Source organism: Myxocyprinus asiaticus, chromosome 13 (assembly GCF_019703515.2).
Source record: "Myxocyprinus asiaticus isolate MX2 ecotype Aquarium Trade chromosome 13, UBuf_Myxa_2, whole genome shotgun sequence".
Classification (NCBI taxonomy): Eukaryota; Metazoa; Chordata; class Actinopteri; order Cypriniformes; family Catostomidae; genus Myxocyprinus; species Myxocyprinus asiaticus.
In genome coordinates, this window is record NC_059356.1 from 43,566,223 (window position 1) to 43,579,833 (window position 13,611).

Sequence of the window (13,611 nt, forward strand, 5' to 3'; positions counted from 1 at the left end):
TTATTTTTTATTATTGTTATTTTTTGCTTATTGTGTGTTTGGCTATTTAGTATTTAATGTTTGTTTTATTTTTGACTATTCAACTATTATTTCTAACAGGGGACTTGTCGATATCGGGCCTGAATAAAAGTGATTTGATTTGACTGCAGTTCTCAGAGACAAGTATGCGAAGTAAAGTCTTCATATTTGCCCTTTTTAAACCATTTCTAACACGTGCTCGCCTTGTCCACAGTGATTCGACTCCTCCCTCATCGAACGGCAGCTCCACTCACACAGCAACGCCGTTCTGCGGTGCCATGGTAACGGTTTAGAACGTGATGACGTCTCGTCGGAGAGAGTATTATGGGCTGTCGAGGATCAGTCAGGCAGAGAGAGAGCTGTGGAAAAAAAATAGCTTCGAGGGTAGAAGTAAACATGGAGCTCTCGGCCGTCGGGGAGAGGGTCTTCGCCGCCGAATCCATCATTAAACGGCGCATTAGGAGAGTAAGTGCTCCTCGCAACCGCCCCGTCAGTGTTTCGGTCCCGTTAAAGGCGGCTGCTTATTTGTTTACGACTGCCGAAGTGACATGTTGTACGCTATAGGTTAGCTTAGCAGCATTAGCTTGCTAATGTGAGCCTCTCTGCGCTTTCATTTACAGGGACGGATGGAGTATCTGGTCAAATGGAAAGGCTGGTCTCAAAAGTGAGTGGTAATGACACAATAAGCGCAGAGATTGCGACGGAAGACGCGGTTTACGGCTTCCTAAGCTCGCTGAATGTTAGCCCGGCTGAAGCCAGGCACTGTGTAACGGGGCTCCGGTGAACAAGGCCAGTGATCGGAGACCGTCAAGACTCAAGAAGCTTTAGTTGCATGATTCACAACAAGGCTTTTCGTTGCATTAACACTGTACATGCATGCATTTATATATGAATGAATAAATGTTACACGCGCACATATTTACACGCAATAAAAATGCACTAAAATATCTGACACTTCAAATGTTAAATCCTTGTTTTTTGGTGCCGTTTATTTATTTTACCCCTCTGTAAATCGTCTGTGCGTTATGACTTGCTAATAATTGAACATGCAATTATTGATGCAGATACAGCACTTGGGAACCAGAGGAAAATATTCTAGATGAACGCCTTTTCGCCGCTTTTGAAGAGAGGTTTGTGTGTCTCTGTTATCTCTAAAAGGCTGCAATAAACGAACTCTTTTATTAAAACATCCCTGCAGCCGGTTTACTTCCCGAATGTTTTTATTATTATTATTATTATTATTTTATCGTTATCCTTATTTTTCTATTGTAGGGAGCGTGAGAGAGAATTGTTCGGGCCAAAAAAGAGGGGACCCAAACCAGAAACGTTCTTGTTAAAGGTGAGCGAATCATTTCAGGTGTATAATAATGCTCTTTTTTTTTATTTATATATATTTTTTTATATAAAGTTAAAGGAATATTCCGGGTTCAGCACAAGTTAAGCTCAATGGACAGCATTTGTGGCATAATGTTGATTACCACAAATGTTTTTATTTCGATTCGTCCTTCCTTTTCTTTAAAAAAATAAAAAAAAGCGAAAATCGAGGTTACAGTGCGGCACTTACAATGGAAGTGAATGGGGGCCAATCTGTAAACATTAAAATACTCACTATTTCAAAAGTATAGTTATAAGATATAAACAATATGCGTGTAAATATGATTTTAGTGTGATAAAATCGCTAACTAACCTTTTCTGTGGAAAGTTATAGCCAATTTTACAACTTCGTTGCCATGACAATGTAAAACGACTGTACAAATGATGATTTAAACAACTTTACAGCTCAAATAATTAACCAGTTTTAACAGAATAATTAATCTAAGTCCTTTTATAAAATTATAAGCTTCACATTTTTGCCTTTAAACTCTCGAAAAATTGGCCCCATTCACTTCCATTGTAAGTGCCTCACTGTAACCTCGATTTTTGCTTCTTTTCTTTTTTTTTTTTTTAAGAAAACGAGGGTCGAGTTGAAATACATTTTTGTGGTAATCAACATTATGCCACAAATGATGTCGATTGAGCTTAACTTGTTTTGAACCCGGAATATTCCTTTAAATGACCTCATAGGCCCGTTTACTTGAATACTTTAACTTCAATGCATGTCTTTTGGTTTTCAGGGTATTTTTATATTTTATCTGGTCATTTTAGACGTTGGAAAATATTGTGCTTAATTATACAAAAATGATTTTATTTATGTCTATAGGCAAAAGCTAAAGCAAAAGGCACAAACTGTGAGTTTAGACGGGAGATGTCTCCAGGTATTCAGGTGTCGTTCCCGGTCGCAGAGCAGGTTGTGACGCCAAGAGCTCGCGAGGGACTACGGACAGTCGTGCCAACCATTTTTCCACCGAGCACCGTCAATAGAGGCGAGAGTGTTCGCGTCCGACCACCAGACCACGAGAGAATCCCGCTGACGCCACCGCAACGCCCTTTGGATCTTGCCAGTTCGCCGAAAAAGCGAGGACCAAAACCAAAATTGCGTCCCGTCGTAGGTCTAAGTGGTGGTTCGTCTACCCAAGGCGTTAAAAGAAAAGCAGATGAACCGTCGTCTTACAGGCCTTGTAAAACGGGGAGATCGGGAGAGGCATCTAGCTGTGACATTATGCATTTTTCGCAGTTCCAAGCGAAATCGAGCAATGTTAAAAAGCAAATGGGAAGAAGGTCGAGTGATGACATTATTACACATGGTGGCACCATCATAAAAACAGGGGTTGGTATTTTGGGACATCGATCGAAGGACAGCTCCAGTGGTGCCATATGTAATCGACCCAAGATAAAACGACCTAAAAGTAATCTATTTCGACACACCGATAAAGCCAGAGAGCAGCTGTCTCTGAGTTTTGTAGAGGAAACAGACGAGTCCTGGTTGCCCTGTGTGAAGAACATGGAGAAAATTGTTGTTACGGATGTAACAAGTAACTCTTTGACTGTGACCATTAAAGAGAGTTCAACGGACAAAGGTTTCTTTAAAGAAAAAAACATGATATAATTTTAGTTTCTAGTTGTTTTTGGTTTTTTTGTTTTTTTTAAAGTGAAATATTGTACTCCAAATAGAAACAGCCTACATTTCTAAATAATTATATGTAACCATACAGTAAAGTCTTGCAATCATGTACATAATGCAAATATATATACAGGTATATATATATATATATATATATATATATATATATATATATATATATACACACACACTACCGGTCAAAAGTTTTGAAACACTTGACTGAAATGTTTCTCATAATCTTATAAATCTTTTGATCTGATGGCGTATGCTTAAATGTTTGAAATTAGTTTTGTAGACAAAAATATAATTGTGCCACCATATTAATTTATTTCATTATAAAACTTAACATTTAATAATAATAAAAAAAGTTTTTGAAATGGATGACTTGGACCAAATAATAAAGAAAAGCAGCCAATAAGTGCCCAACATAGATGGGAACTCCTTCAGTACTGTTTAAAAAGCATCCCAGGGTGATACCTCAAGAAGTTGGTTGAGAAAATGTCAAGAGTTCATGTCTGCAAATTCTAGACAAAGGGTGACTACTTTGAAGATGCTAAAATATAACACAGTTTTGATTTATTTTGGATTTTTAGTCACGACATAATTCCCATAGTTCCATTTATGTTATTCCATAGTTTTGATGACTTCAACATTATTCTAAACTGTGAAGAAAAAAAAAAATTATAATAAAGAATGAATAATTGTTTCAAAACTTTTGACCGGTAGTGTGTGTATGTGTATATATATATATATATATATATATATATATATATATATATATAGTCTATGTTTAGCCTACAGTTCTATTCACATTTTCTATGAAAATGAAGTTTATTTTTCTATTTCCCAGATTTTATGTAATGTACACCAGTTGATTCATTCTTTTCCTTGTTGCCAGCTTTATTATGAATGTTGGCATAGATGTTGTTAACACATATTAACATTTCTACTTAATGCACCTTTTTAGAGGACATATAGTCCCTCTTTTATGAAAATATTCGTTGTTGTTTTTTTTTTTTTTGTCTGGTGAGATTTTGTATATTTTTGGTCTATACAAAAATAGTCTGTATTAAAGCACATCCTTTAAAAAAGAACATGGAAATAAGCTATATAATTACTTATCTTTAAACCAGTGTTAACCCGACTCCCAGGCCTAAATATAAGGCACCAGCATTTAAGATTTAGGAACGCATTTATTTTATTATTATATATATATATATATATATATATATATATATATATATATATATATATATAATATATATATATATATATATATATATATATATATATATATATATATATAATTCATTAATTTAAATTTGACGAATTTCCCGTGGTCAGTTAAAGAAATATCAATTAAAATATTTCTGTAAGAAAATGGTCGGTAAAGATGCAAAAATGTGTTTTTTTTTTTTTTTTCAATACTTATAAATGAATGTGCCTACACACACACTTGCCGCTCGTCTAAAGAGGTGAAACTGCAAACAAATGTTACATGTTTACCTACATATTAACCTCTAAATAAACTGTTTAGAGTAAACAAGACTTCCGAATTTTTGCAGAGATGCGTGTCTATGAGCTTCAGATATTTAATAATAAAATTATATTTCGATATATCTTCGAGCCTTTTTTCATTATTGAGTACAAACCTATATTCACACAATTATTGAAAATATGTAGTATAGCACATAAATGGAAAGAAACTGTTTTTCATCCTTGTACAACGTTTCTCTCTTGTTTGAATCACAAACCTTACATTTATTGATGCTGTAAAATAACCATGAAAGCCCTGAACCCCGGGATTTTGTAACCTTCCAGACTTTTTCAGACGGAATCCGCAGGACACTCGGTGCGATCTAATCCGGGATGACATTATTTGCAGGGGCTGTAACAGCGTGTGCCTGTTGTGACATTGACTGAGGGTCTTCTGTACGTTTTAATTAAATTAAATTTAAACCGTATAGGCTTTGAGGGATGGAAACAAGCGTCAGGCTCATGGACACAAATGTGGCGGATTTGGAGCTCATTTCTTCACTTTTCTGTATACATTTTTTATTTATTCATTTATATCGCACCAATGCAGATTCACCGTTTTATGGTCTGAAGAGTAGGCTAACTATATTATGCGCCGGGCAAAATGTGCCTATAGTATTTTATACTATATTTTCAGACATCCATATATTGTTAATGTTATTATTAACATTAAGGAATGTGTCGTTTCTGGGTTTTATACAGAATTCAGAAATTCCTTCTGAAATTTCCAGAGCTGGTGTCATTCTCAAGATTGTTTGGCCGTCTTGGGAAGTGTTTATTAGAAACTAAATTAGACTATTTAAATTATTAGTGGATCATTAAATGAATGATTTGGTTTTTTTAATCAATATTGTAAAAATAAATAATAATAATAAAAATGCAAACTCTGAAATTTGTTTCAAAATAACGGGGTGATTTCAAATCAGCATGCAGGATTGAAATGTGAATTCTGACGCTTAGAAAGACATTGTAAAGGTGAAGAGACCATGTTTGGGGAAATCCAGTCCACTGAAAACCACAAGATGTCGCCATGAACTTAAGCAGGCCCTTACTGCTAAAAATCCCAGTCTCACCGATAGCCTTTGATTTGTGCTTAAAAAAACTCATGCTCATTATATCGATTTAATTGGCCATAAATGTAAAAAATAAATAAATAAAAAATTGTTGTTTCATTTGAAAAATGTAAGTTAAAGACGGAGACTCTTTGGGCCATTTTTAAAAAACTCAACGCTTAATGAAACATTAAATTATATATATATATATATATATATGTAAATTATACCAGAAAAATTATTTAATAATTTGGGGGTTACAGTGTGAAGAATTTACATGTTTGCATTGATCATGGTATAAATACTGGGGGGTTGTACTTGCTTGTTTTTATTATTGGGAGGGTTACCCCCCCCCCCCCCCCCCCCCTCCTGCCTGTAATCTACGCCCATGTGTGTTACAGATTTGTTCAATTGGAATCTGTTTAAACATATAGAGCGGACGCAACATTTCTCAGCCGTCTTACTTGAGAAAAAAATAAATAAAAATAAAAATGTAAAACTTTTTTTACAATTTGCATGGAGCGTGCACAATGATTGCGTGACCGCTCGATATTGCACGAGCTTGCGACTGATGCTCTTTGCCAGACCCCGTGCGCGTGCATTAACTAAAAAAAAAATAGAGTTGATAGAGTTGTAAATGTTTGCGAAATCAGTTACCCCTCCTACTTTCATTAGAATATATATATTTGTATATTGTAGAATAGTCAACACTTAATTTAACAAATAAAACACTTTTTACCTCAAATTGAAAATATATATATTAGGCTACTAACAGACTTAAAATATTGCGTAACATAGCCTATTATTAGATCATGAATATTTAAACAGTTGAAACCTTCGATTCATGTATTTTCAATTATATATTTCCATATTTGAATGTGCATGAACTGCTGATATCTTAAGAATTATTTAATGTTTGCTGACATATTAATGAAAGTGATTTTTAAGTGTTATCAATATCAATAGTGCCCCCATCCTGATTTCTTCTGTTTTTGTGGATATCTCATACTAAATTGTAAAAAAAAAAAACATAACACAAAACAAAGGCAATCTGTGTAAACACAAAATACAGTTTTTAAATGCTAATGTTATTTATTGAAGCAAAAAAGTTATCCAATACCAACTGGGCCTGTGTGAAAAAGTATTTGCCCCCTTAGTTACTAAATCCCCAAATCTATGAAACTGCATTCATAATGGGGTTCAGCTGGACTAGACACACCCACGCCTGATTACTGCCAGCACTGTTCAATCAAATCAACACCTAAATAGATTTTTTTCAGCAGCATAAAGTTGGCTAGCAGTTCTCACCCAGTACAGTATCACACTATGCCAAGGTTGAAAGAAATTCCAGAAATGATGAGGAAAATGGTGACTGAAATACATCAGTCTGGGAAGGGTTACAAAGCTATTTCAAAGGCTCTGGGACTCAAAAGAACCACAGTGAGAGCCATTATCTCCAAATGGAGAAAACTTGGCACAGTAGTGAACCTTCCCAGAAGTGGCCGACCTTCCAAAATTCCTCCAAGAGCACAGAGACGACTCATCCAGGAAGTCACAAAAAAGCCAAGGACAGCATCCAAGGAACTGCAGGCCTCTCACGCATCAATAAAGTTCACTGTTCATGACTCCACTATCAGAAAGACACTGGTCAAAAATGCCATCCATGGAAGAGTGGCGAAGCAAAAACCACTGCTAACCCAGAAGAACATTAAGGCTTGTCTGAATTTTGCCAAAACACACCTTGATGATCCTCAAAGCTTTTGGGAGAATGTTCTGTGGACTGATGAGCCGAAAGTGGACCTGTTTGGAAGACAGGGGTCCAGTTACATCTGGTGTAAATCAAACACAGAATTCCACAAAAAGAATCATACCTACGGTCAAGCATGGTGGTGGTAGTGTGATGGTGTGGGGATGCTTTGCTGCTTCAGGGCCAGGGCATCTTGCAATAATTGAGGGAAACATGAATTCTGCTCTTGACCAGAAAATCCTAAAGGAGAACGTCCTGTCATCAGTCCGTGAGTTGAAGCTCAAGCACAACTGGATTATCCAGCAAGACAATGATCCAAAGCAAGTCCACCTCTGAATGGCTCAAAAGAAGCAAAATTAAAGTTTTGGAGTGGCCTAGTCAAAGTCCTGACTTGAACCCGATTGAGATGCTGTGGCAGGACCTTAAACGGCAGTTCATGCTCGAAATCCTCCATTGTGGCTGAACTAAAGCAGTTCTGTGAAGAAGAGTGAGCCAAAATTCCACCACAGCGTTGTGAAAGACTGATCTCCAGTTATTGGAAGCGTTTGGTTGCAGTTGTTGCTGCTAAAGGTGGCACAACCAGCTATTAAGTTTAAGGGGGCAATTAGTTTTTCACATGGGTGATAAAGGTGTTGGATAACTCTTTTGCTTCAATAAATATATATATATATATATATATTTGAAAACTGTATTTTGTGTTTACTCAGGTTTTATGTTATATCTCATTTGAAGATCTAAAACAATTGTAACAATTTTTCCACAGCATCGTATACTGAATTATTCCCCAAAAGGTGAATTACATGGACTGACAGATTTGACAGGGTCATCACCTTTGACATGGTGATTTTAAAGGTTCCCAAAATGTGTAATGCCTCTGTGCTTCTAACAAGTCATTCACTCATTCAGCTAAATCATTCTGTTGATGTATAAACCTGTGCAATGCACAGAAACATAAAAAATGTCATAGTTGTTAACAGGCTCAAGCACAACACCACATTTGATGTTTTGTTGTTACATACAAATTTGAACATGTGATTCTACATAAGCACTTTTTGGGCTTGTCAAACATGTGAAAATCATTCATTAAAGAGACATTTGTATTGTAGACATTTATTTAATTATACTGATTGGTCAACACATGGAATATATCAATGTGCATGTATAAACAAAACAACAGAATGCACACTAAATAAATTTTATATGGTTTATTTGATTTGATGTCAATTAGCCATACATGTTTAATATGAAACGTTTCACATTTTTTAAATTTTGAATTGACTACTATGCCCATGTACCTGACCTTTCTCCCATGCATCTGACATTAATGAGCAGGATTTACAAATCATTGTCTTCAACATTTTTACAGGATTAAATATAGCTGCCAAAGTGAACTTAATTGATCTTGAGTTAAACCATTTTTATTCCACAACTGTCACCCCTGAGGCTTTATACATTTCATGAATATTGAAGTTGGAATTCAGGGAACAAAATGTTATCAGGCACTTCTCCAATAAACCCATTATTTATATGAATAACATCTTTATGTGCCCTGTCTCTCAAGATTGACACAATATATAACCATTAATGCATATGCAAGCTATGCACTTTGTAGTAAGATTTATCTGTGAGGATTTATTTCACTAATTCATAACTCTTCCAGTTCTATACTGAAGTGACTACTCCATTAAAGGGATAGTTCAGCCAAAAAAGAAAATTCTTTCATCATGTACTCACCCTCATGCCATCCCAGATGTGTATGACTTTCTTCTGCAGAACACAAACAAAGATTTTTAGAAGAATATTTCAGCTCTGTAGGTCCATACAATACAAGTGAATGGGTACTAAAATTTGAATGCTCCAAAAAAGCACATAAAGGCAGCATAAAAGTAATACATATGACTCCAGTGGTTAAATCCATGTCTTCAGAAGCGACATGATAGGTGTAGGTGAGAAACAGAACAATACTTAAGTCCCTTTTTACTATAAATTCTCCCTGCCCAGTAGGTGGCGACATGCACAAAGAATGCGAATCGCCAAAGATTTATTGTAAAGATGGACTTAAATATCTTAAATACTTAAATAATTAACTATAATATTGCTTCTGAAGACATGAATTTAACCAGTGGAGTTGTATGGATTACTTTTATGCTGCCTTTATGTGCTTTTGGAGCGTCAAAATTTTGGTACCCATTCACTTGCACTGTAGAACCTACAGAGCAGAAATATTCTTCTAAAAATCTTCATTTGTGTTCAGCAGAAAAAAAGAAATTAATACTTTGGAATGGTATGAGGGTGAGTAAATGATGAGAGAATTTTCATTTTTTGGGTGAACTATCCCTTTAAGATTTGGTTTGAAAAAAGAGACAAATTTGAACTAATGTATAATAAGAAAACATATAAAAGTCTCAGTTGGGAATTAACACATTTTACCATAGTGTTGATGTGATGCTCTGTTCAGTTGAGTTCTCATTAGTACAGCTAAAAGAATCTAAAAAGTAGAATTGACACAATAAAAATGGAAAGTCTGTTTAAAAAGATTGAAAGTCTGTATTGAATGTTACTTCATCAGCAAGCGCATATTATTGTCTCCAAGTAAAAGTCTGGAAGAGAAAATGTTTAAATGGTTTTTAGCTACATTTTTGAAATATACAGTAGCCAATATCTTAATTTGTTTAACAGGAATAAACTGTTGATGTTCAAGCAATATTCTGAGTTTAATAAAAGTTAAGCTCAGTCGACAGCATTAGTGGCAAACAGTATGTAGTTTACCATAAAAATTCATTTCGACTTGTCCCTCCTTTTCTCAAAAATCTTGGTTATAGTGAGGCACTTACAATGGAAGTGAACGGGGGCCAATCTGAAATCTAAAATACTCAGCCATTTCAAAAGTATAGCCACAAGACATAAACTATATGCGTGTCGACTTGATTTTAGTGTGATCAAATCACTTGCTAACCTTTTCTGTGTAAAGTTATATCCAGTTTTACAACTCTGTTGCCATGACAGCATAAAGTCACAAACACTAAAACCCTAATGTAACTGAGAAAACGATTTAAACAACTTTACAACTCAAATAATACACAAGTTTTAACAGAAGAATAAATGCAAGTGCTTTTATGAAATTATAAGCTTCTCATTTCTGCCTTTAAACCCTCTAAAGATTGGCCCCATTCACTTCTGTTGTAATTACCTCACTGTGACCTCGATTTTTGCTTTTTTTTTTTTTAAAGAAAAGAAGATAAGAGTTAACGCATTTGTTTTGTGGTAATCAACATTATGCTACAAATGCTGTCGATTGAGCTTAACTTGTATTGAACCCGGAATATTCCTTTGACAATATCCCACTTGTTTTACATGAATTCTCTCTTATAATGCACGTTATTGTTGCCTGATTATAGTAGCTGTGGTTTTACAATCCACTACAAAGAGAGCCTTACCTGACTAATGCAGCAGCAATAAGTCCACCAGAAATGGGTCCAACCCAGTAGACCCAGTGGTGAGTCCAGTAGTTGGTCAGCACTGCAGGTCCCAAAGCTCTTGCAGGATTCAGACATGTACCAGACACGCCACCCCTAGAACCCCCAGAGAATCATTTAATTTCCAAAAGGCACACAAGCAAAAGTGTTTCTGTGCTAATTATTTATAACAATTTATAAATCAACTCACCCTGCCAGCACATTAATAATGACAGTGCAGCCAATCATAAATGGAACCAAAGGACTTTTGCTCCTGTCATTAACTGCACCCAGTAACACCACCATGGTAATTAGACACGTCATAGCAATTTCTCCAAATAATGCCTTCACAATCTGGTCATCCGGCTGGAGAACTGTAAATGCGGCACCTTGAGCTTTGGCATAGTTCTCGTTTGAGGTAATTCCCTGAAAATCAACCAAGAGTAATGTGACAAATGCATCAGTGTGTGACAAATGAAGTTAATGTTGCATGTAATAATGGTCTAAAACTTCTTGCATTCACCATTTTACAACTCTATATTTTGTACTCTTCAATGCTCTGTAACTTTAGCCCTAATTACTGTTCGGATAATTTTTGACCCGAATCATGTTTTATATATATATATATATATATATATATACCTCCTAAACTTGGCACCTGTGCACACAAAAAGAATTGGAGTCTAGGTGATTTTATCAGAAAGTCCCCCATTCGTACTGCTTGAGTTAAATTTGACCCGCTATATGAAATGAATGGGTGAGACTATAACATAGAGCATTTTTTTTTTTATTTGTCAAATAAATATCAATAAATCAAATACAAAACATTAATTTATTCTGAAGAACACACACACACATAAAGCAAGGGGTCATACCATAAAACATCCACAGTACAGAACACACACAATTACACACTCAAAGAAATAAAGGGGTGAGTATATAAAACACATCCTCAATGCAGAACACACGCACACACACGCAGAGAAAGAGAGAAATGAATGGGTGAGACTATAACAGCAAATTCTGCCACAATGCAGAACACACATTTCAAAGTCAGATCAAAGTCTTCGTCTGACCCCACTGCAGGAAAGTTTACATTTAGGTATGGGAGCTGCACACCATGGTCAGGTTTGATCGTAAGCATGTTGTTGCATCATTGTAAAATGTCACCCTTCGAACACAAGTGGTTTTAAAAAATGCTACAATTTTACAAATACTTGACTTTTATCATGTCTAGATATACTGTATATCCAGAGCATAACTTGCCATACTATCTAGAAATTAAGTTTGGCTTATCTGGCCATCTACTGGCCGTAGTTGTCATTTCATTTCATGTCATTGTTATTTTTACTCCAGCAGATTTCACCAGAGACTCATAATGCATAACATATGTTGATGTTTTGACAATCTTTCAATTTACTGAAATAAAGTTTATTTCTATTAAAGTAAAGATAACAAAATGTGCTTATTTTATATTAACATGAATGGAGTAATTAAATAATTTTGAGGTAAATTATACCACAAAATCCCAAAAGAAATGCATAACTTTAGGGTTTTTTACTTTAGTAAAGATAGTGTCATCTACATTTATTTTTTTTTTTTTAATGTTTCGGGATGAACAGGATTCTCTACTGATAAGTGTACAAGGGTTAATCTTATTTCATTTAATGTTTCATTTAGTTTGATTACAGTATTTTTGTATTGTATTGTGGTGCATTTATTGTTTATTTTTTGATATTGTCTAGTTGATGTCTTCTGCTGTCATGCCTCAGTTTCCCTCATGGGGGATACTATTCTATCCTCCTATACTATCTTGTTTCACACAGTTTATTATCGTTAGTGACAATATAATCTGATTATAACCAGTATTACTCACTTTGGCCATGGTTGCTCCAAGCAAACCCCCAGTAAATTGAGAGACCAGGTATGGTGCCACCATCTTCAGCTCCATTCCACCACAGAGGTAGACAGCTATGGTGAATGGTGGATTGAAATGTGATCCACTGTATCAAGGGAAAAATGCATTCCAATTTTATATATAAAAAAATAAATAAAAAAAAGATACACCAAGGTGAATTAGGGTAATCTGGGACATTGGGAAATGTGGAACTCCAAAGCTCAATCATAAGCAAGACTTATGCTAAGATTACAATATACAAATTGGATTGTCATGTGATAAATGTGTTTCTTTTGTTGATTTGAAGTTTGGGTGTCATTCAAATTAAATTTCAGAAAGTCACAGATTACTGTAATTCACAGTGAAGTGTATTTTTCTCAATCTTGAAACACTTTTCGTCCAAGCACATTTTTGGTAAGGGGTGCTTTTAGCTCCATTGTGCCCTACACAGTATATTACTGTAATACATAAATATATACAGTTTTTTCACCTGATCTCTGCCATACATGCAACCAGTACTGCCACTGCAAGACCATGTACCAATGCAGGTTGGAGCCTGCCCAAAGCCTCCACATTTTCTATGACAGACACACATCCGATGAACACAAAGAAAGTCGTCCCCACCAGCTCAGCTATACACGGCTGAAAGATTCGCTCATATAGGTTTGGCTCTCTCACTGCATGACCCTTCATCTTATCCATCAAAGCTTTCTCCATGCTGTGAAGTTCCACCTTGTTTTCAGCCATTCCTTCCAAGCCACTTGAATTGATTGAATAAAGCCACAGGACTGCAGTTCCAGTGGTTTTGTTCTAGTATCTCGGAGGGCGTCTACTAATTGTTGAACGCAAGTGACAGATAGCAAGCATCAAATTGCTTAATAACCTTTGAGGGTGAATGAGCTGTA

General features: G+C 35.5%; 2 protein-coding genes across 2 annotated transcripts; one reads left to right on the forward strand and one right to left on the reverse strand.

Annotated features, from left to right (window-relative positions):
- Positions 1 to 357: 357 nt before the first annotated feature.
- LOC127450261 (chromobox protein homolog 8-like) lies at positions 358 to 4,111 on the forward strand. The gene is made up of 5 exons (XM_051714219.1): positions 358 to 483; positions 639 to 682; positions 1,083 to 1,148; positions 1,291 to 1,357; positions 2,219 to 4,111. Exons 1-5 carry the CDS (start codon positions 415 to 417, stop codon positions 3,002 to 3,004), a joined length of 1,032 nt encoding a protein of 343 aa, XP_051570179.1. The 5' UTR covers positions 358 to 414; the 3' UTR covers positions 3,005 to 4,111.
- A 5,800-nt stretch (positions 4,112 to 9,911) lies between these two features.
- On the reverse strand, positions 9,912 to 13,453 carry LOC127450279 (aquaporin-8-like). Its single transcript, XM_051714249.1, has 5 exons — positions 13,197 to 13,453; positions 12,686 to 12,812; positions 11,021 to 11,235; positions 10,792 to 10,926; positions 9,912 to 9,954 (listed from the first exon to the last, which is right to left on the reverse strand). Exons 1-5 carry the CDS (start codon positions 13,451 to 13,453, stop codon positions 9,912 to 9,914), a joined length of 777 nt encoding a protein of 258 aa, XP_051570209.1.
- Between the last annotated feature and the right edge of the window lie 158 nt (positions 13,454 to 13,611).